Consider the following 22,253-nt stretch of genomic DNA (forward strand, 5'->3'; position numbering starts at 1 on the left):
TGAAATGAAAAAATTAACTTTGCATATGTATTCACCCCCTTTGCTATGAAGTCCCTAAATAAGATCTGGTGCAACCAATTACCTTCAGAAGTCACATAATTAGTTAAATAAAGTCCACCTGTGTGCAATCTAAGTGTCACATGATCTCAGTATATATACACCTGTTCTGAAAGGCCCCAGAGTCTGCAACAGCACTAAGCAAGGGGCACCACCAAGCAAGCGGCACCATGAAGACCAAGGAGCTCTCCAAACAGGTCAGGGACAAAGTTGTGGAGAAGTACAGATCAGGGTTGGGTTATAAAAAAAATATGAACATCCCACGGAGCACCATTAAATCCATTACAAAAAATTTGAAAGAATATGGCACCACAACAAACCTGCCAAGAGAGGGCCGTCCACCAAAACTCACGGACCAGGCAAGGAGGGCATTAATCAGAGAGGCAACAAAGAGACCAAAGATAACCCTGAAGGAGCTGCAAAGCTCCACAGCGGATATTGGAGTTTCTGTCCATAGGACCACTTTAAGCCATACACTCCACAGAGCTGGGCTTTACGGAAGAGTGGCCAGAAAAAAGCCATTGCTTGAAGAAAAAAATAAGCAAACACGTTTGGTGTTCGCCAAAATGCATATGGGAGACTCCCCAAACATATGGAAGAAGGTACTCTGGTCAGATGAGACTAAAATTGAGCTTTTTGGCCATCAAGAAACACGCTATGTCTGGCGCAAACCCAACACCTCTCATCACCCCGAGAACATCAACCCCACAGTGAAGCATGGTGGTGGCAGCATTATACTGTGGGGATGTTTTTCATCGGCAGGGACTGGGAAACTGTTCAGAATTGAAGGAATGATGGATGATGCTAAATACAGGGAAATTCTTGAGGGAAACCTGTTTCAGTCTTCCAGAGATTTGAGACTGGGATGGAGGTTCACCTTCTAGCAGGACAATGACCCTACGCATACTGCTAAAGCAAAACTCGAGTGGTTTAAGGGGAAACATTTAAATGTCTTGGAATGGCCTAGTCAAAGGCCAGACCTCAATCCAATTGAGAATCTGTGGTATGACTTAAAGATTGCTGTACACCAGCGGAACCCCTTCAACTTGAAGGAGCTGGAGCAGTTTTGCCTTGAAGAATGGGCAAAAATCCCAGTGGCTAGATGTGCCAAGCTTATAGAGACATACCCCAAGAGACTTGCAGCTGTAATTGGTGCAAAAATGGCTCTACAAAGTATTGAATTTGTGGGGGTGAATAGTTATGCACGCTCAAGTTTTCAGTTTTTTTGTCTTATTTCTTGTTTGTTTCACCCCAAAAAATATTTTGCATCTTCAAAGTGGTAGGCATGTTGTGTAAATCAAATGATACAAACCCCCCAAAAATCTATTTTAATTCAAGGTTGTGAGGCAACAAAATAGGAAAAATGCCAAGGGGGGTGAATACTTTCGCAAGCCACTGTAGCTATATTACCATAATCCTTACACTGAGTATACCAAACATTAGGAAAACCTTCCTAATATTGAGGTGAGTCTCAATTGCCTCAAGGCTTAAAAATCATTTTTTAACCTGTCTCCTGCCCTTCATCTACACTGATTGAAGTAGATTTAACAAGTGACACTAATAAGGGATCATAGCTTTCACCTGGATTGGAAAGAGCAAATGTTCTTATTGTTTTGTATACTTAGTGTATATCTATCTAATCCTCTCAGATCTCAGATTAGTGCCTAGACTAGAATGCAGTGTCTAGACTAGAGGTCAATTTAGAAGTCAGCATTTGTGTCTGCTGTGAAAGACTGGCTGCAATGTAATAGTACAATGCCCAGGGTTGGAAAATGTCAAATTCCCTTAATCTGTTAGATTTCACTTAATCATTATTCAAAGCATTAACAGTATCATATCAGTCTTTAGTAGAGTAGGGAATATTTGATAGTTGCTTGTATCTATAAATGTTGAGTGTGACACAGTAAGCAAAGCACATATGTACTCTATGTGTTTTTCTGTGACGTTCGTGTGTGTATCTGTTTGAATACTTCATGTGTGTAACATTCCTGCATGTGAGTGTATATTTATATGAACATACAGTACCAGTCAAAAGTTTGGACACACCTACTCATTCAAGGTTATTTTTACTATTTTTTACATTGTATAATAATAGTGAAGACATCAACACTATGACATAACACATATGGAATCATGTAGTAAACAAAAAAATGTTTAACAAATATTTTATATATTTAATATTTGAGAATCTTCAAATAGCCTCCCCTTTCTCAACCAGCTTTACCTGGAATACTTTTTCCAACAGTCTGAAGGAGTTCCCACATATGCTGAGCACTTGTTGGCAGCTTTTCCTTCACTCCGCAGTCCGACTCCTCCCAAACCATCTCAATTGGGTTGAGGTCGGGGGATTGTGGAGGCCAGGTCATCTGACGCAGCACTCCATCACTCTCCTTAGTAAAATAGCCCTTACACAGCCTGGAGGTGTGTTGGGTCATAGTCCCACTAAGCCCAAACCAGATGGGATGGTGTATCGCTGTAGAATGCTGTGGTAGCCATGCTGTTTAAGTCGGTGGGAAATAAACATGCGGAGATCATCCGTTCACCCACACCGTTCATCTCAAAAAGACAAAGGGGTTGGAACCAAGAATCTCAAATTTGGACCAGAGACCAATGGACACATTTCCACCGGTCTAATGTCCATTGCTCGTGTTTCTTGGCACAAGCAGATCTCTTCTTCATATTGGTGTCCTTAAGTAGTGGTTTCTTTGCAGCAATTCGACCATGAAGGCCTGATTCACACAGTTCCCTCTGAACAGTTGATGTTGAGATGTGTCTGTTACTTGAACTCTGTGAAGTATAGATTTAGGCTGCAATTTCTGAGGCTGGTAACTCTAATTAACTTATCCTCTGCAGCAGAGTTAACTCTGGGTCTCCATTCGTGTCGTGTCCTCATGAGAGCCAGTTTCATCATAGTGATTGATGGTTTTTGCGACTGCACTAGAAGAAACTTTCAAAGTTCTTGAAATGTTCCGTATTGACTGACGTTCATGTCTTAAAGTAATGATGAACTGTCGTTTCTAATTGCTTATTTGAGCTGTTCTTGCCATAATATGGACTTGGTATTTTACCAAATAGGGCTATCTTCTGTATACCCCCCCCCCCCCCCCCCACCCCACAAATTAACTTTTAAGAAGAAACACCTGTTAATTGAAATGCATTCCAGGTCACTAGCTCATGAAGCTGGTTGAGAGAATGCCAAGAGTGTGCAAAGATGTCATCAAGGTAAAGGGTGGCTATTTGAAGAATCTCAAATATAAGATATATTTTGATTTGTTTAACACTTTTTTTGGTTACTACATGATTCCACATGTGTTATTTCATAGTTTTGATGTCTTCACTATTATTCTACAATGTAAATAATATTAAAAATAAAGAAAAACCGCTGAATGAGTAGGTGTGTTCAAACTTTTGACTGGTACTGTACATGTTTATATACAGTTGAAGTCGGACGTTTACATACACCTTAGCCAAATACATTTAAACTCAGTTTTTCACAATTCCTGACATTTAATCCTAGTAAAAATTCCCTGTTTTAGGTCAGTTAGGATCACCACTTTATTTTAAGAATGTGAAATGTCAGAATAATAGTAGAGAGAATGATTCATCACATTCCCAGTGAGTCAGAAGTTTACATACACTCAATTAGTATTTGGTAGCATTGCCTGTAAATTATTTAACTTGGGTCAAACGTTTTGGGTAACCTTCCCACAATAAGTTGGCTGAATTTTGGCCCATTCCTCCTGACAGCGCTGGTGTAACTGAGTTAGGTTTGTAGGCCTCCTTGCTCGCACACACTTTTTCAGTTCTGCCCACAAATTGTCTATAGGATTGAGGTCAGAGCTCTGTGATGGCCACTCCAATACCTTGACTTTGTTGTCCTTAAGCCATTTTGCCGCAACTTTGGAAGTATGCTTGGGGTCATTGTCCATTTGAAAGACCCATTTGCTACCAACATTTAACTTCCTGAAAGATGTCTTGAGATGTTGCTTCAATATATCCACATAATTTTCCTTCCTCATGATGCCTTCTATTTTGTGAAGTGCACCAGTCCCTCCTGCAGCAAAATACCCCCACAGCATGATGCTGCCACCCCCATGCTTCACGGTTGGGATGGTGTTTTCGGCTTGCAAGCCACCCCCTTTTTCCTCTAAACATAACGATGGTCATTATGGCCAAACAGTTCTATTTTTGTTTCATCAGACCAGAGGACATTTCTCCAAAAAGTACGATCTTTGTCCCCATGTACAGTTGCAAACCGTAGTCTGGCTTTTTTATGGCGGTTTTGGAGCAGTGGCTTCTTCCTTGCTGAGCGGCCTTTCAGGTTATGTCGATATAGGACTCGTTTTACTGTGGATATAGATACTTTTGTACCTGTTTCCTCCAGCATCTTCACAAGGTCCTTTGCTGTTGTTCTGGGATTCATTTGCACTTCTCGCGCCAAAGTACGTTCATCTCTAGGAGACAGAACGCGTCTCCTTCCTGAGCGGTATGACGGCTGCGTGGTCCCATGGTGTTTATACTTGCGTACTATTGTTTGTACAGATGAACGTGGTACCTTCAGGCGTTTGGAAGTTGCTCCCAAGGATGAATCAGACTTGTGGAGGTCAACATTTTTTTTTTAGGTCTTGGCTGATTTCTTTTGATTTTCCCATGATATCAAGCAAAGAGGCACTGAGTTTGAAGGTAGGCCTTGAAATGGAATCCACAGGTACACCACCAATTGACTCAAATTATGTCAATTAGCCTATCAGAAGCTTCTAAAGCCATGACATCATTTTCTGGAATTTTCCAAGCTGTTTAAATACACAGTCAACTTAGTGTATGTAAACGTCTGACCCACTGGAATTGTGATACAGAGAATTATACAGTGGGGGAAAAAAGTATTTAGTCAGCCACCAATTGTGCAAGTTCTCCCACTTAAAAAGATGAGAGAGGCCTGTAATTTTCATCATAGGTACACGTCAACTATGACAGACAAATGGAGGGAAAAAAAATCCAGAAAATCACATTGTAGGATTTTTTATTAATTTATTTGCAAATTATGGTGGAAAATAAGTACTTGGTCACCTACAAACAAGCAAGATTTCTGGCTCTCACAGACCTGTAACTTCTTCTTTAAGAGGCTCCTCTGTCCTCCACTCGTTACCTGTATTAATGGCACCTGTTTGAACTTGTTATCAGTATAAAAGACACCTGTCCACAACCTCAAACAGTCACACTCCAAACTCCACTATGGCCAAGACCAAAGAGCTGTCAAAGGACACCAGAAACAAAATTGTAGACCTGCACCAGGCTGGGAAGACTGAATCTGCAATAGGTAAGCACCTTGGTTTGAAGAAATCAACTGTGGGAGCAATTATTAGGAAATGGAAGACATACAAGACCACTGATAATATCCCTCGATCTGGGGCTCCACGCAAGATCTCACCCCGTGGGGTCAAAATGATCACAAGAACGGTGAACAAAAATCCCAGAACCACACGGGGGGACCTAGTGAATGACCTGCAGAGAGCTGGGACCAAAGTAACAAAGCCTACCATCAGTAACACAGGGACTCAAATCCGCCAGGGACTCAAATCCTGCAGTGCAAGACGTGTCCCCCTGCTTAAGCCAGTACATGTCCAGGCCCGTCTGAAGTTTGCTAGAGTGCATTTGGATGATCCAGAAGAGGATTGGGAGAATGTCATATGGTCAGATGAAACCAAAATAGAACTTTTTGGTAAAAACTCAACTCGTCATGTTTGGAGGACAAAGAATGCTGAGTTGCATCCAAAGAACACCATACCTACTGTGAAGCATGGGGGTGGAAACATCATGCTTTGGGGCTGTTTTTCTGCAAAGGGACCAGGACGACTGATCCGTGTAAAGGAAAGAATGAATGGGGCCATGTATCGTGAGATTTTGAGTGAAAACCTCCTTCCATCAGCAAAGGCATTGAAGATGAAACGTGGCCGGGTCTTTCAGCATGACAATGATCCCAAACACACCACCCAGGCAACGAAGGAGTGGCTTCGTAAGAAGCATTTCAAGGTCCTGGAGTGGCCTAGCCAGTCTCCAGATCTCAACCCCATAGAAAATCTTTGGAGGGAGTTGAAAGTCCGTGTTGCCCAGCGACAGCCCCAAAACATCACTGCTCTAGAGGAGATCTGCATGGAGGAATGGGCCAAAATACCAGCAACAGTGTGTGAAAACCTTGTGAAGACTTACAGAAAACGTTTGACCTGTGTCATTGCCAACAAAGGGTATATAACAAAGTATTGAGAAACTTTTGTTATTGACCAAATACTTATTTTCCACCATAATTTGCAAATAAATTCATTACAAATCCTACAATGTGATTTTCTGGATTTTTTTTCTCTCATTTTGTCTGTCATAGTTGACGTGTACCTATGATGAAAATTACAGGCCTCTCTCATCTTTTTAAGTTGGAGAACTTGCACAATTGGTGGCTGACTAAATACTTTTTTCCCCCACTGTATGTGAGTGTGTGTGCGTGTGTGTAGTCAGTATAAATGTGTGTGCATGTTATGTGTGTGTTGGAGTATCAGTGTGGGTGAGTGTGTAGAGTCCTGTCAGTGTACATAGAGACAGTGCAAAAATAAGAATAAAAATACAAGGGTCTACTCAGATAGTCGGTGTAGCCATTCTGTTAGCTATTTAGCAGTCTTAGCTGTTAGAGCCTGTTGGTTTCAGGTTTGATGCACTGGTACCACTTCCCGTGCGAAAGCAGCGATAACAGTCTATGGCTTGAGTGGCTGAAGTATTTAACAATTTTCCAGGCCTTCCTTTCACACCACCTGATATAGAGGTCCTGGATGGCAGGGAGGTCGGCACCAGTGATGTACTGGGCTGTCCACACCACCCTCTGTAGCGCCATTCGATCGAGGGTGGTGCTGTTGCCATACCAAGCAGTGATGCAGCCAGTCAAGATGCTCTCAATGGTGTCGCTGTATAACTTTTTGAGGATTTGAGGGCCCATGACAAACCTTTTCAACTTCTTGAGGGGGAAGAGGTGCTGTCGCGCCTTCTTCACGACTGTGAGCGGACCATTTTAAGCCCTTAGTGATTTGGATCAGCTCCTTGGTCTTACTGACGTTGAGGGAGAGGTAGTTGTCCCGGCACCACACTGACCTCCTCCCTGTAGGCTGTCTCATCGTCGCCAGTGATCAGGCCTACCACCGTTGTGTCGTCAGCAACCTTGATGATGGTGTTGGAGTCGTGCTTGGCCACGCAGTCTTGGGTGAACAGGGAGTACAGGAGGGGACTAAGCACACACCCCTGTGGGGCCCCCGTGTTGAGGGTCAACATGGTGGAGGTGATGTTGCCTACCCTCAACACCTGGGGTCAGCCCGTCAGAAAGTACAGGATCCAGTTGCAGAGGACGGTGTTCAGTCCCAGGGTCCTAAGCTTGGTGACGAGCTTGGAGGGGACAATGGTGTTGAACACTGAGCTGTAGTCAATGAACAGTATTCTCACATAGGTATTCCTTTTATCTAGGTGGGTGAGGGCAGTTTGGAGTGCAATTGAGATTGCGTCATCTGGGATGATGGAGTAGATGCCATAACCTTTCAAAGCACTTCATGATTACAGATCTGTGCTACAGGGCAGTAGTCATTGTGGCATGAAGCCTTAGAGTTTTTGTGAACAGGAACAATGGTAGTCATTTTAAGACGTGGGGATTACAAACTGGGACAAGGAGATGTTGTGAATTACAGTGAATATGCCTGCCAGCTGATCTGCATGCTCTGAGAACGCACCCTGAAATACCTTCCGGCACTGCGGCCTTGTGAGTGTTGACCTTACTCACGTCGGCCTCGGAGAGCGAGATCACCCAGTCCTCTGGCTCTGTGGGGGCCCTCACGCACGGTATGGTGTTGTTATTGTCGAAGCGTGCATAAAATGCATTGAGTTGATCTGGAAGAGAGCCATTGTTGGGCAGATCACGGCCCTGAGTGTGTGTGTGTGTGTGTGTGTGTGTGTGTGTGTGAGTGTGTCTGTGTGCTTGCGCATGTGTGTGTGTCGGTGTGCTCGGGCATGTGTGTGTGTGTGTGTGTGTGTGTGTGTCAAGCTGCAGCAGCTCACCACGGGGCCCCTCCTGCTGCGTCTCTCCAGCCATTCGTGCTTCCAGGTGGGCATGCAGGTGGCTTTGAGCTTCTCCCGGATCATCCTCTCCTCGGGGCGGTCCTCAATCTTCTGCAGGCCCCGCAGGGTGTCCTTACTCTCCATGTCGCGACTACAGAGAGACCGCAGAGAGAGCAGAGTTAAACAATACACTCTACAGAGTGGGCTTAATGTGTTAGTGTACGGATGTGGTTTGGTGAACCATGCTTGCATGATGAGTAACCTTGTCTAAGACCTGAAAACTTGGAGCTTGGGAAGCTAACACGTCGTGACTAAAGAGCCCGCAGAGAGAGCAGAGTTAAAGAACTCTACAGAGTATGGGTAACCTTGTCTAAGACCTGAAGATTTGCGTTAGCTCCCCAAGCTAATGCCTAGGCTTTAGCTCAAAACGCTGCCAAAGGGAAAGGGAGCAGAGTAAGAGAATATGTAGTATCGCCATACCACACATCCAAGTCTCATTCACAGGGTTCGTACAGACAGTGGCAAGTCAACTTCAAGTACTTTTTTCATGCACTAATATTTATTTTCAAGGACCATCCATTTGTAATCGTTCCTATTATGCAATTGTTTCTAGTCACCACCAGATGGCAGTATATCACCACAACCTCATGAAAAAAAAAAACTAACTTACAATTCATTTTGCATTTATGTCATTTAGCAGATGCTCTTATCCAGAGCGACTTACCTTACAAGTTCTACTCAATAATACGTGTCTCACTACTTATTTACTACATACAGGAGTGGTAAGTCAGTACTGATTATGTTGACTGATTGCTTATATGAACTGTAAATTGTTGCATGTTGCGTTATATTTTTGTTCAGTGTACATAATAATATGAAATTGTCTTTCTATTTAAATGTTCTTCCTATTTCACAAAATGTTATGTCCCACAGGCTGTCCCAACATAATGACGTGAAAGTGAATTCTGACAGTGTAAAAGGCCTTTAGTTGACTCTAAAATACTGTATTATGTACCCATTTGAAGAGAAACAAGTTATTAATGTGTTTGATAAGATTAAAGACTCTCTCAGGGGTCACTATTAACATTTTAGGGGACCCCAAATGGGTCCGGACACCCAGTTTGAGAACCACTGTACTACTAACCTCTCTCCCTGCTTGCTTCAATGCTTCCTCTCTCTGTGTATCTCCTTTGCCTCCTTCATTGCAGCCTGACTCAACACTGTCTGTCTCACTACTCTCTATAAAGAAAAGGTATTTTGTTATGAGAACTTATAGTAGCCCATCTTTTGATTATAGCTAGCTTAATTTCAGTCAACTGCTCCTGCATAAGGGGGGGGGGGGGTGTCTGTTGACAGGGCAGGAGTACATAGAGACAGTGCAAATAATTCCCAATGTCAGCGGCGTCTTTCTGCTACTTGCCACTGTAGGGCTGGGCTGAGGGAGTTAGTTTCACCTCTCAGCCTATGTCGTGGGCGGAGTTTCCCGTTGGACAGAGTGGTGAATGGCGCTGCTAACAAGGCAAATCCGGGGGAGTAGGCGAACATAACGAGCAAACATGAATCATTCATGATTTCACTTGTTTGCCGAGGTATGTGCGATTAGAACTCTGATCAAGAAGCCTTCTGAGCGTTGATCAACGCAGGCAACGCAATAATAAGTGGGTAAATGATCATTAACAAATATAATTAACAAAGTAAAAGGGTGAGTAAACGCTATTTCACAAATAAAAAGGTGCGTAAACGGTGTTTACACTCCACTACATCCCTGGTTGGGTCAGGCAAAACCCATTCATAAACATCAATATTCTGCCAGACAGGATAGAATCTACATTTGCCCGGCATTTTAACTATCGATGTGACAGTCAGTTCTGTACCTGCCTGGCTGAGTGGCAGTGTGGGGGGGGATGAGCGAGCTCGCCTGGCAACCAGAGCGTGAAACACATGAGGAAATAAAAATCGGTAGTTCTAATATTTTTTATATTAACATATTTTAGAATTTTCTGTTCTCCTCTCATTTTAATTCAAGTACTTTTTAAGTACCAACTTGAGAAAATGTCTGGTTTCCAAGGTATTCCAGTACTTGAATTTCAGAGTGCCAAATTAAAGTACTTTAAGCACCTCAAGCACCTTGTGCGAACCCTGCATTCACTCGGCTATTCAGAACAATTATGAGAAAACATTCTAAAATGTTATATGTTATATAATGTTATATAAGTGTGCTAGTGTAACAGAAGTAGCGATGGGCATGAGTAATCGAGTAATCGAACAGACGTCAAAGCTCGACCTTTAACCAGAGATCAATCTTTTTCTTTGAATACTGTAAAATTAATTGGTGGAATCTGCTTTGTGGTTGCCTGAACAGGTAAGTGAAAATGTGTCCCAAAAAAAACAACAATTTGTCTTGAAGTCAACGTTAATTTGCTTTGACATTAGTGTTCCATTTGTGCATGTGCATTTGCGGGGCAGAACAAAAAAGAAACCAAGCCAAGCATCACACAGTTCTTCTCCCTAATTTCCCTTTCCCCTCCATGTCCCAATCACTGAATTGGTTTCTGACCAATACCTACACACATACCCGCTGAATGCGCACACAAGCTCCCGTTAGGCCTACAGAAATAAATGCCTATAAAAAAAATATCTAACTGATGGGATACACAAGCTAAATTCCTTGCCAAATGACGACAGGTTTATCACCAATTCAAAATGGACTGGTGTTCCTACAACGAGCTGCAGTTTTGGAACAATTGTATCCTGTCTATTTTCCGCTTAGGCTACTTTGCGAACTGCTAGTGCCATTTAGAATTGGTTAGCCTAGGCTATAACACCCCTAAACATAGACAGGTTTCACACTGAAAACACACAAAAACATTTGTTTGATAAAGACAAAAAGCAAATTTTTTATCAGAATCATTAAGCCTAGGCCTACTCACCAAACCAGATGTTGTGGCCGTAATTCATCACCATGCAGTGTTCAATGTGGAATTCTTCATCCATTTTGAAAATTCCAAAGAACAGGCAGAATAAACTAAATCGAACATCTGTATATATCGAAAAGAAGACAGATTTTGTTTTGTAACTATGAAAACAGTCTATCAACTCGCCAAATTGAGCCCAGTTTCAAATGACGACTCTTTGAGAATAACTGTTCCAAACGCGATATGCGCATCACTTTGCAGTGGCAACTTTTTTCATTTAGAAGAATATTCTGTTCTATTTTATTCTGTTATATTACATCTTGTTTTTTTACTATTAAATAGGTGTCTTGACTGTGATACGGGCTCGGGAAATAAGAGGGTCTTATCTGCTAAATTAACAAAGCAAGGCTATGCCATTGCACAGCCATAGGCTTCTTACAAGCAAGTGCCACTGCTGAGGTTACCGCCTTTTTGAAGATTGTGTTCCACAACATAATAACTAGTTAGTATTACGGTTTCAATAAATTAATCTTAAAAGTGTCACATATCTACACACAATACCCCATAATGTCAAAGTGGAATTATGTTTTTAGAAATATTTACAAATTAATAAAAAAACAAAAAGCTCAAATGTCTTGAGTCAACAAGATTGTAACTTTACAAGTAATGTTGTGGGGCTTGCTAAAGCTCTAAAATGATTTTTGTAGTAGTTAAAAAAGTTGTACTTTAATTATATTATTATGAAATCATTTCAAATGCCCATCAATAGTCAGTAGTGGTCAGTAGTTGTGGTCAGTAGTTGTGGTCAGTAGTAGTGGTTAGTAGTTGTGTGGTTCAGTAGTTGTGTGGTTCAGTAGTTGTGGTCAGTAGTTGTATGGTTGTGGTTTGTAGTTGTGGTCAGTAGTTGTGTGGTTGTGGTCAGTAGGTTAGGTCAGTAGTTGTGTCTTTGTGACCAGTAGTTGTGGTCAGTAGTGTGAGTAAGTAGTTGTGTGGTTCTGGTCAGTAGTTGTGTGGTCAGTAGTTGTATGGTTGTGGTTTGTAGTTGTGGTCAGTAGTTGTGTGGTTGTGGTAAGTAGGTTAGGTCAGTAGTTTTGTGGTCAGTAGCTTTGTGGTCAGTAGTTGTGGTTCAGTAGTTGTGTGGTTGTGGTCAACAGTTGTGTGGTTGTGGTCAGTAATTGTGTGGTTGTGGTCAGTAATTTTGGTCAGTAGTTGTGGCCAGGTGGTTGTGGTCAGTAGTTGTGGTGGTTAGTCATTATGGTGATTAGAAGTGTGGTCAGTAGTTGTGTGGTTGTGGTAAGTAGGTTAGGTCAGTAGTTTTGTGGTCAGTAGCTTTGTGGTCAGTAGTTGTGGTTCAGTAGTTGTGTGGTTGTGGTCAACAGTTGTGTGGTTGTGGTCAGTAATTGTGTGGTTGTGGTCAGTAATTTTGGTCAGTAGTTGTGGCCAGGTGGTTGTGGTCAGTAGTTGTGGTGGTTAGTCATTATGGTGATTAGAAGTGTGGTCAGTAGTTGTGTGGTGGTGGTCACTTGATGTGGTCAGCAGTTGTGTGGTTGTGGTCAGAAGTTGTGTGGTTGCGGTCAGTAGTTGAGTGGTCAGTAGTTGTGTGGTCAAAAGTTGTGTGGTTGTGGTCAGTATTTGTGTGGTTGAGGTCAGTAGTTGTAGTCAGTCGTTTTGTTAAATGGTTGTGATCAGTAGTTGAGTGGTTCAGTAGTTGTGTGGTCAGTAGGTGTGGTCTGTAGTTTTGTGGTCAGTAGTTGTTGTTCAGTAGTTGTGTGGTTGTGTCAGTAGTTGTGTGGTTGTGGTCAGTAATTGTGGTCAGTAGTTGTGTGGTCAGTAATTATGTGGTTGTGGTCAGTAGTTATGTGGTTGTGGTCCGTAGTTATGGTCAGTAATTGACTGGTTCAGTAGTTGTGTGGTCAGTAGGTGTGGTCAGTTGTTTTGTTCAGTGGTTGTGATCAGTAGTTTTGTGGTCAGTAGTTGTGGTTCATTAGTTGTGGTCAGTAGTTGTGTGGTTGTGGTCAGTAGTTGTGGTCAGTAATTTTGGTCAGTATTTGTGGTTAGTAGTTGTAGCCAGTAGGTATGGTGATTAGATGTGTGGTCAGTAGTTGTGTGGTCAGAGGGTGTGTGGTTGTGGACAGTAGTTGTGTAGTTGTGGTCACTAGACATGGTCAGCAGTTGTGTGGTTGTGGTCAGTAGTTGTGTGGTTGTGGTCAGTAGTTGTGGTCAGTAGTTGTGTGGTCAGTAATTGTGTGGTTGTGGTAAAGAGTTATGTGGTTGTGTTCAGTAGTTGTGGTCAGTAGTTCTGTGGTTGTGGTCAGTAGTTGTGTGGTTCAGTAGGTGTAGTCAGCAGTTGTGTGGGTATGGTCAGTAGTTGTGTGGTTGTGGTTAGTAGCTGTGATCAGGAGTTGTGGTCAGTATTTATGTGGTCAGCTATGAAGATGGTCTCTCCCTACGAGTCAAGCATTGCTAGGCAACAGTAGCCTTGTCAACACTGCTCCCTTATGACTAAAGTAAACTAAAACAAACGTTTTCTTTAAACTAAATAAATACTGCACTCTGACCCACAAAACGTATTTGCTAGATTCATGATAGTGTTGTTAGACAAAGCAAGGAAAGTGAACTTCAAAACATGATGTAGATTTATTGGAATTGGAAGCTGTTGTTGGTAAGTAATGAATCTGCTAGCTTCTGACATGACTTGCTGCATCTAGAAAGAGAGCAGTTGATGGGTTCCTAAAACAGCTTGTTCTATTGATTGGTAGAAGCTATTCCTAATATTTCTTCAGTTTTCATAAGCAGAGAAGTAGAGGAAGATTTCACACCCTCTGTTTTCGTCTGACTTGTTGGGGAGTGGTCAAAACGGCAGTTGTTTGCAAAAAAGTTACAAATGTTGATGTGGTTACTAAAACAGCTGTATTGTTAGACCGTAGCGGAAATTTCTGTTGTGATTTGAGATTTGAATAGAAGAGATGTAGACCAAGATGTCATACTCTCTAACTTTTTGTCTAAATTGTTTAAAAAAAGGCTTCAAAGTAGCTGATTTGTGTAAAAAGTTGTATTGTTGTATTTACAGTGATTGGAATGTTGGAAGTGATTATATCATAATGGGGCCTTTAGAATGTTGAAGAAACCTGATACAAGGGGATGGAGGACAAAAAATGTTTTTTAAAGTATAAAATACACTGCTCAAAAAAATAAAGGGAACACTTAAACAACACAATGTAACTCCAAGTCAATCACACTTCTGTGAAATCAAACTGTCCACTTAGGAAGCAACACTGATTGACAATAAATGTCACATGCTGTTATGCAAATGGAATAGACAACAGGTGGAAATTATAGGCAATTAGCAAGACACCCCCAATAAAGGACTGGTTTTGCAGGTGGTGACCACAGACGACTTCTCAGTTCCTATGCTTCCTGGCTGATGTTTTGGTCACTTTTGAATGCTGGCGGTGCTTTCACTCTAGTGGTAGCATGAGATGGAGTCTACAACCCACACAAGTGGCTCAGGTAGTGCAGCTCATCCAGGATGGCACATCAATGCGAGCTGTGGCAATAAGGTTTGCTGTGTCTGTCAGCGTAGTGTCCAGAGCATGGAGGCGCTACCAGGAGACAGGCCAGTACATCAGGAGATGTGGAGGAGGCCGTAGGAGGGCAACAACCCAGCAGCAGGACTGCTACCTCCGCCTTTGTGCAAGGAGGAGCAGGAGGAGCACTGCCAGAGCCCTGCAAAATTACCTCCAGCAGGCCACAAATGTGCATGTGTCTGCTCAAACGGTCAGAAATAGACTCCATGAGGGTGGTATGAGGGCCCGACGTCCACAGGTGGGACGTTTGGCATTTGCCAGAGAACACCAAGATTGGCAAATTCGCCACTGGCGCCCTGTGCTCTTCACAGATGAAAGCAGGTTCACACTGAGCACATGTGACAGACGTGACAGAGTCTGGAGACGCCGTGGAGAACGTTCTGCTGCCTGCAACATCCTCCAGCATGACCGGTTTGGCGGTGGGTCAGTCATGGTGTGGGGTGGGCATTTCTTTGGGGGGCCGCACAGCCCTCCATGTGCTCGCCAGAGGTAGCCTGACTGCCATTAGGTACCAAGATGAGATCATCAGACCCCTTGTGAGACCATATGCTGGTGCGGTTGGCCCTGTGTTCCTCCTAATGCAAGACAATGCTAGACCTCATGTGGCTGGAGTGTGTCAGCAGTTCCTGCAAGAGGAAGGCATTGATGCTATGGACTGGCCCGCCTGTTCCCCAGACCTGAATCTAATTGAGCACATCTGGGACATCATGTCTCGCTCCATCCACCAAAGCCACGTTGCACCACAGACTGTCCAGGAGTTGGCGGATGCTTTAGTCCAGGTTTGGGAGGAGATCCCTCAGGAGACAAGTACTAAGTCATGTTTTGCAGAGGGGTCAAATACTTATTTCCCTCCTTAAAATGCAAATCAATGTATACACATTTTTACATGCGTTTTTCTGGATTTTTTTGTTGTTATTCTGTCTCTCACTGTTGAAATAAACCTACCATTAAAATTATAGACTGATCATTTCTTTGTCAGTGGGCAAACGTACAAAATCAGCAGGGGATCAAATACTTTTTTCCCTCACTGTAGCTCCCCAAGCTAGTGCCTAGGCTTTAGCTCAGCAGGATAACATAGGCTTGTCACACTGGAGACCCGGGTTCAAAAGCAGTCAGTCACACTAGCATACATTTCTCTGATGAAAGAGTCAATCTCCATAATGTGCCAGCGATAAACTCTATTGAAGGGAAGTTCTAAACCAGTACATAAAAGTAATTCTGCTAAAACACTTGGCTATGACAAGATTCCACTTTTCATACTGTAGGTTGACTTCACTCCATCCCAAAACATGACTTCAGAACAAAGACGGTATGCTTCTGTTTTGATTGTGTAAATGTAAGAGTGGAAAGTGTCACAACATTAAGCATGATAAAAAATCCAAATGCATCTCAAATGAACTACTTACAAGATACCAATATCTACTCTCGCAAACATACTGTTTTGGGAATCTACATGAACAGACGGCAATACAAGTTTCATGACACAAACTAGGGGTGTGACATTTAAACGTTGAAATTAAATTGGGATTATTAACATTTTGAAAAAATCCCTAACTGAAAAAGAATCCCTAAACAAAATGAAAAGGCACTGTGAGAACCAACCCGTTGCTGGTACCAGTGCGATAACGGACGGATTGAGAAAATCACAGCGCTGATTACAGAAATGATTGCAGTTGATATGCAGCCATTGTCAATGGTAGAGGATGCCTGCTTCAGTGCCCTAATGGCATATCTAGAACCAGACTAAAAGATGCCATGTCGAAAAAATGTGACGGCCCGGATGGAGAAATTATACAATGATTTCTCTGCAAGTGCAAAGAGCGAGCACTCAAACACCATATGTGGCGTTAACAACAGATTGTTGGACGTCTATGAACACGCTGTCATTCAGCACTGCAACAAGCCATCACATTGATGAGAAGTGTGACATGAAGTCCCATGTACTGACAACTGAGAACATGGAGGAGAGGCACACAGCAGAGAACCTAAAACGGCATTAACTACCATCGTTGCGGAGTGGGTGGGGGACAGCAGTAAGGTGAGCGCTGTCTGGTAGGTAGAGCATTGCCCCTTAACGGTCATACGCAGAACCATTTCTGAATTGTGAATTATCGTCATTTTATGATTTGTTCTTATCGTTTAAGCGGAGGAAAATAAAAAAGCAGTTTAAACGTTATGAAAATGTTTACATTTGTCACATCCCTAACACAAACTTCTCCATGGGATCCAAACTTCATGCAAAACAAGAACCTTCTGATTCAGCCATCTTCCCCAAACAGAACGAGAGCATTCGTATATGGGCCTTGTGAACTCTGGGGGCTCCACTTGTATTATGTTAACTTATGTATACTTCCCCATACAAACCCAGCGCAAACAAATCCTACTCCTACCCCTGGCCGGTCTGTGTTTAAGGCTGTCGTGTTGTAGTGCTTCAGAACAAATATTCCGCCTCACACAAGAGGATGTTATGATAAGGAGACGCAGCAGTCTGAGCCTGTTAGATTTACAGTACATCATACAAATGGGAACTGACAGCATTGTTCGCTGCACTCCCCATGCTGCTTTGTGAATGAGCCTCCCCCTTGGACCCCTTTCAGGTCCAAACTTTGCCTTTAAAAAAAAACAGAGTTGCCCGACAAACCTCTCTCGTCTCAGAGTGCTGTGGTCAGGTCAGTTCACCGCTCCACAACAACAAACTTGGAGTATTTTTCAATTGGCTAGACTTGGAGGTGTGGACTGGTCACTCACTGGTCAAAAGTGCATGAAGCTTGCTCAAATTAAAAGATAGAGTTCATGAACAATTTTCACTTCTTCAAATGTAAATTCTCAATTTCATCCGAACCATAGAAAAAGTTAAAAAAGGACAACAAAGTCCCTAGAACTACTAAGCCATTGAACAAACAAAAGGCCTTGATGACCAGTCAAGACCTCCCACTTGGGAAAATTACAATATCCTGAGAAAGAAAATACCACATCTAGCCGAAACATCAAAAGTCTCTCACAAAACTGTTATCATTGGTTGTCGGTCAGAAGATTAAAATTGGAGGGTAAAAATCTCATATCAATTATATCAGCCTTTCCTCTGAGAGGGAAAATCCCTCCATTGGATACCGTTGTTAGCCAGACCTCACTGCATCCCAAATGGCACCCTATTCCCTATATAGTGCACTACTTTTTACCAGGGCTGGTCAAAAGCAGTGCACTATCAAGGGAATAGGGTGCCATTTGGGACACACCCCTTCACTTAACGAAGGGAGTGAACGACCCAGCGAGGTGGATCCCTCATCCTGAAAGGAACTCACCCAGCGGGCTAAGCTTTGGACCCAAATGTCCGTGGGGAGTCACACGCAGACCAGGGCCAGCTGCGGCCACTAGTCATCATTAATTGACATTCTGATCAATGCCTCTGGCCTTTTCTGTTAGTTGATTGAATAGGGGGCTCGACTTGCTGCGGCAAGAAATTGCTGTTGGTTCGACACTAACAAGTGGTTGGTTGGTTGGGAGGACAGGAAGAGAGGAGTCTTCCTGTTCTGAGAATTGAAGAGTAATTTGATGTGGAAGATGTAGCAACAAGGAAGTGGACTGGGGTTTAAGTCAACAATATGCCGCTAACGTTTATATGAGGTTGATGGTTTTTAATTGTTACTCGAATTGCTTAAAGGGTCAGAGTTAGATGTACTCGTGGATACCATTTTTATGTCTCTGCGTCCAGTATGAAGGAAGTTAGAGGTAGTTTCGCGAGCCAATGCTAACTAGTGTTAGCGCAATGCGAAGTCTATAGGAACAGCTATTGTGCTAGCTGTTCCCATAGACTTCCAGGCATTGAGCTAACGCTAGTTAGCATTGGCTCGCGAAACTACCTCTAACTTCCTTCAAACTGCAAACAGAAAAATAACAAATGGTATCCACAAGTTCATCTGACTCTGGGAGAGTAGATAAAGGGCTTCATTGACAAAATCCAGAACTATCATTTTAATGTGTAAGTTTAAGGCCCACACAGACTGTACGATTTTAGTTGTCTTATGCCATGTCAGACGTCTTGGCTCATTCAGAGTGACGTGTGACAGGGTCTAGGTCTGCCGAATAATCTTTTCACGTGTGAGTTCCAAATATCTCTAACAGTGTGAGTATTTTTATGTGCGAATGTACTCACTGTTCCAAAAAAGTATTGTTACGAGCTGCGCTGCCCTCAAACCAAGGAATTCTGCCTGCTAATAATCTGTAGGCTATGTTTCAACTTGTCAATTTCAAATTATTTTCTAACAAGTTGTATTTTCTAACAAAAATTGAGGTGTGTTCCGCCTCCTCATTAATTCACATTAATTCACATAAGAAGTAGCCCATTTCACTGTTGCAGACAATTTATGCTTGAGGCTTTACTGAGCTGGACAAACTTTTCTCTTCGACGACAGCCCAAGCACTTCCCCAGTGCACATCTCTAGTCAGAACAGGCCTTGCACAAACATTTTCCCCCTGGCACATTTTCTGGCTGGTGCCGCATTGCCTTTATTGTTGTTTTCCTTACAAATAATAACTTTGGATGTGCGTTCCTATCAAAGTAAGTGCCTTATTTTCTGTATATGGTGTTGTCGGTTCTACTACAGCATACCGTATGTATGGAGCATAATGTATTTACTGTTTTATTCACCTTTTCAATTACTGGTGACAAATCATGCATTCCAATTCTTGCATAGATTGTAATGGACACATATGATGTTTGTAAAACCTTTTTTTAAGGTTGTACTGATTATGATGAGGTAACGCTAAGTTATTTGCCAGCTTTTCCTCTGTGGATGACATGTTGGTCGCAAACAGAGGGGGGCTCAAAGTGTGCTGCCTTGAAAGTTGTAGCCTATGGACTAGTGGGAAGTCTTGTGTGTATTTCATGAGTGGCAGTGAGTGAGTGGGTGAGTGGGGACAATGAAACCAGATAGCAGGAGTTTATCATCTTTCCTCTGAATAAAGAGTCGGCGGTGTGGCCATCGCCTCTCAAATAACAGCTATCCCACAGTGCTGTGGTCTGGGAACAAAGGGGCATTGTGGGGCTGTGCAGGTGGGACGTGGAAGGGCCGGCAGGCTGGGAGTCCATTTCAAACCTCCACATAATCCCAGACTGCATCACTCACACACACGCACACAGAGCCAAGCTCGCTGGGCACACACACTTTCCCATGAGCCTCTGCGCTCCCAAAAATCAAGTTGCTTGTTCACACAATCCCTGCCTCTGTTGGAGGGGACAGCGGAGCCACTGCTGCTTAATGTAAGATAATGGCAGACGGAGCCTGGTGTTTCTGGTCAAAACAAGGCTAAGAAGACGCAACAACAACTTTAAACACAACTTCAAACAGACACAGCATAGCTAACATTTTAGACAAAACAAAAAGCAGCAATTTAATTTGGCCTAACAAAAAAAACTGTTACATTTAAAAGGGAAAGAAACATATCCACATGACTAACCGATGCCACAAAAAGGTAAACTGTTCTGACTAATACAGTCAGGTCCATAAATATTTGGACATTGACCAAGTTATTATTATTTTAGCTGTCTACCACAGCATATTGGAGTTGAAATTAAATAATGAATATGAGCTGAAAGTGCAGACTTTCCGCTTTAATATGAGGGTATTTACATCCAAATCGGGTGAACGGTGTAGGAATTACAGTACTTTTTATATGTGGTCCCCCCCCCCCCCCCTTTTTAAGGGACCAAAAGTAATTGGACAATTTGACTGCTCAGCTGTTCCATGGCCTGGTGTGTGTTATTCCCTCAATAGTTCATTTACAAGTAAGCAGATAAAAGGTCTAGAGTTGATTTCAAGTGTGGCATTTGTTAAGTGTGGCATTTGTTAACCCTCAATATGAAGTCCAAAGAGCTGTCACTGCTAGTGAAGCAAGCCATCATTAGGCTGAAAAATAAAAACAAACCCATCAGAGAGATAGCAAAAACGTTAGGTGTGGCCAAATCCACTATTTGGTACATTAAAAAGAAACAACACACTGGTGGCCTCAGGAACACCAAAAGGCCTGGAAGACCACGGAAAACAACTGTGGTGGATGACAGAATAATGATTTCCCTGGTGAAGAAAAACCCCTTCACAACAGTTGGCCAGATCAAGAACACTCTCTAGGAGGTAGGCATATCTGTGTCAAATTCAACAATCAAGAGAAGACTGTTCCCATGACAGAGTCAATACAGAGGGTTTATCACAAGATGTAAACCATTGGTAAGCTTAAAAAACAGGAAGACCAGATTAGAGTTTTCCAAAAATCATCTAAAAAAGCCTGTACAGTTCTGGAACAACACCCTATGGACAGATGAGACAAAGATCAACTTGAAGGAACTGCTCATGATCTGAAGCATACCACCTCATCTGTGAAGCATGGTGGAACTAGTGTTATGGCGTGGGCATGTATGGCTGCCAATGGAACTTCCCTTGTATTTATTGATGATGTGACTGCTGACAAAAGCAGCAGGATGAATTCTGAAGTGTTTAGGGCTATATTATCTACTCAGATTCAGCCAAATGCTTAAAAACTTGGCGATTCACAGTGCAGATGGACAATGACCCAAAGCATACTGCGAAAGCAACCCAATACTTTTTTAAGGCAAAGAAGTGGAATGTTCTGCAATGGCCAAGTCAATCACCTGACCTGAATACAATTGAGCATGCATTTCACTTAATGAAGGCAAAACTGAAGGCAAAACGCCCCAAGAACAAGCAGGAACTGAAGACAGCTGCAGTAAAGGCCTGGCAGAGCATCACCAGGGAAGAAACTCAGCATCTGGTGATGTCTATGGGTTCCAGACTTCAGGCAGTCATTGACTGCAAAGGATTTGCAACAAAGTATTACAACTCAAAATGTAATATATGATTATGTTAGTTTGTCCAATAACTTTTGAGCACCTAAAATTGGGGTGCTGTGTATAAAAATGGTTGTAATTCCTACACGGTTCATACAATAACTTTGACAAAACCCATAAATGAAAAATGAAAGTCTACACTTAAAGCACATCTTGATTGTTTCCTTTCAAATCTATTGTGGTGCCATACAGAGCCAAAATTATGCAAATTGTGTCACTGTCCAAATACTTATTGACCTGACTGTATATGTCATGGAAAACGAGCTCGACAAAGATCTGATTCCGCGTAACCGTAAATTAATCAATGACACACAATGACATTTCCAGCGCCTCTAAATATTGAGTGGAATCTGACGCTCCCATAAAACGAATCACTATCAATAATGCTGTGAGGACCATAGCCTAAGCCCTATACTAAGCAGGCCTCCGTAACTCTCTATGGATCAGCCCCCCCCATGACTTTAGTATGGGGGGAAGGGGGTAGCTTAACTTCAGCCTTTTTACAGCTGGCTTGCATCATCACCATGAGGTGGGTGATCTAACTCCACAGACCACCTAAGCGAGCAACCAATGGTCAACTAATGGATCCTGGGAGATCTCCTCGACAGACCAATAAAAGTTGACCTGAGATCTGAGGCAATGTTTCTATTATAATTTGGGAACCAAAGGTAGTGAACCAGTTAGACCGCTGAAACTGAACTGAAAAAGGCAATGCAATCCCCACAACAACTTGTTAAGTCATGAGACTAA

At 42.6% G+C, this 22,253-nt stretch overlaps 1 protein-coding gene across 4 annotated transcripts in view; it reads right to left on the reverse strand.

The window, feature by feature from the left end:
* LOC311100102 (mitogen-activated protein kinase kinase kinase 1-like) overlaps window positions 1–22,253 on the reverse strand; it is a 116,664-nt gene that overhangs the window by 60,152 nt on the left and 34,259 nt on the right. For all 4 annotated transcript variants that reach the window (XM_084140848.1, XM_084140847.1, XM_084140846.1 and 1 more), the window contains exon 2: window positions 8,140–8,290. In XM_084140848.1, the coding sequence (XP_083996974.1) occupies window positions 8,140–8,290 (151 nt within the window). The remainder of the gene's footprint in view (window positions 1–8,139; window positions 8,291–22,253) is intronic.

Source organism: Coregonus lavaretus (genome assembly GCF_964263955.1).
Source record: "Coregonus lavaretus genome assembly, chromosome: 24".
Classification (NCBI taxonomy): domain Eukaryota; kingdom Metazoa; phylum Chordata; class Actinopteri; order Salmoniformes; family Salmonidae; genus Coregonus; species Coregonus lavaretus.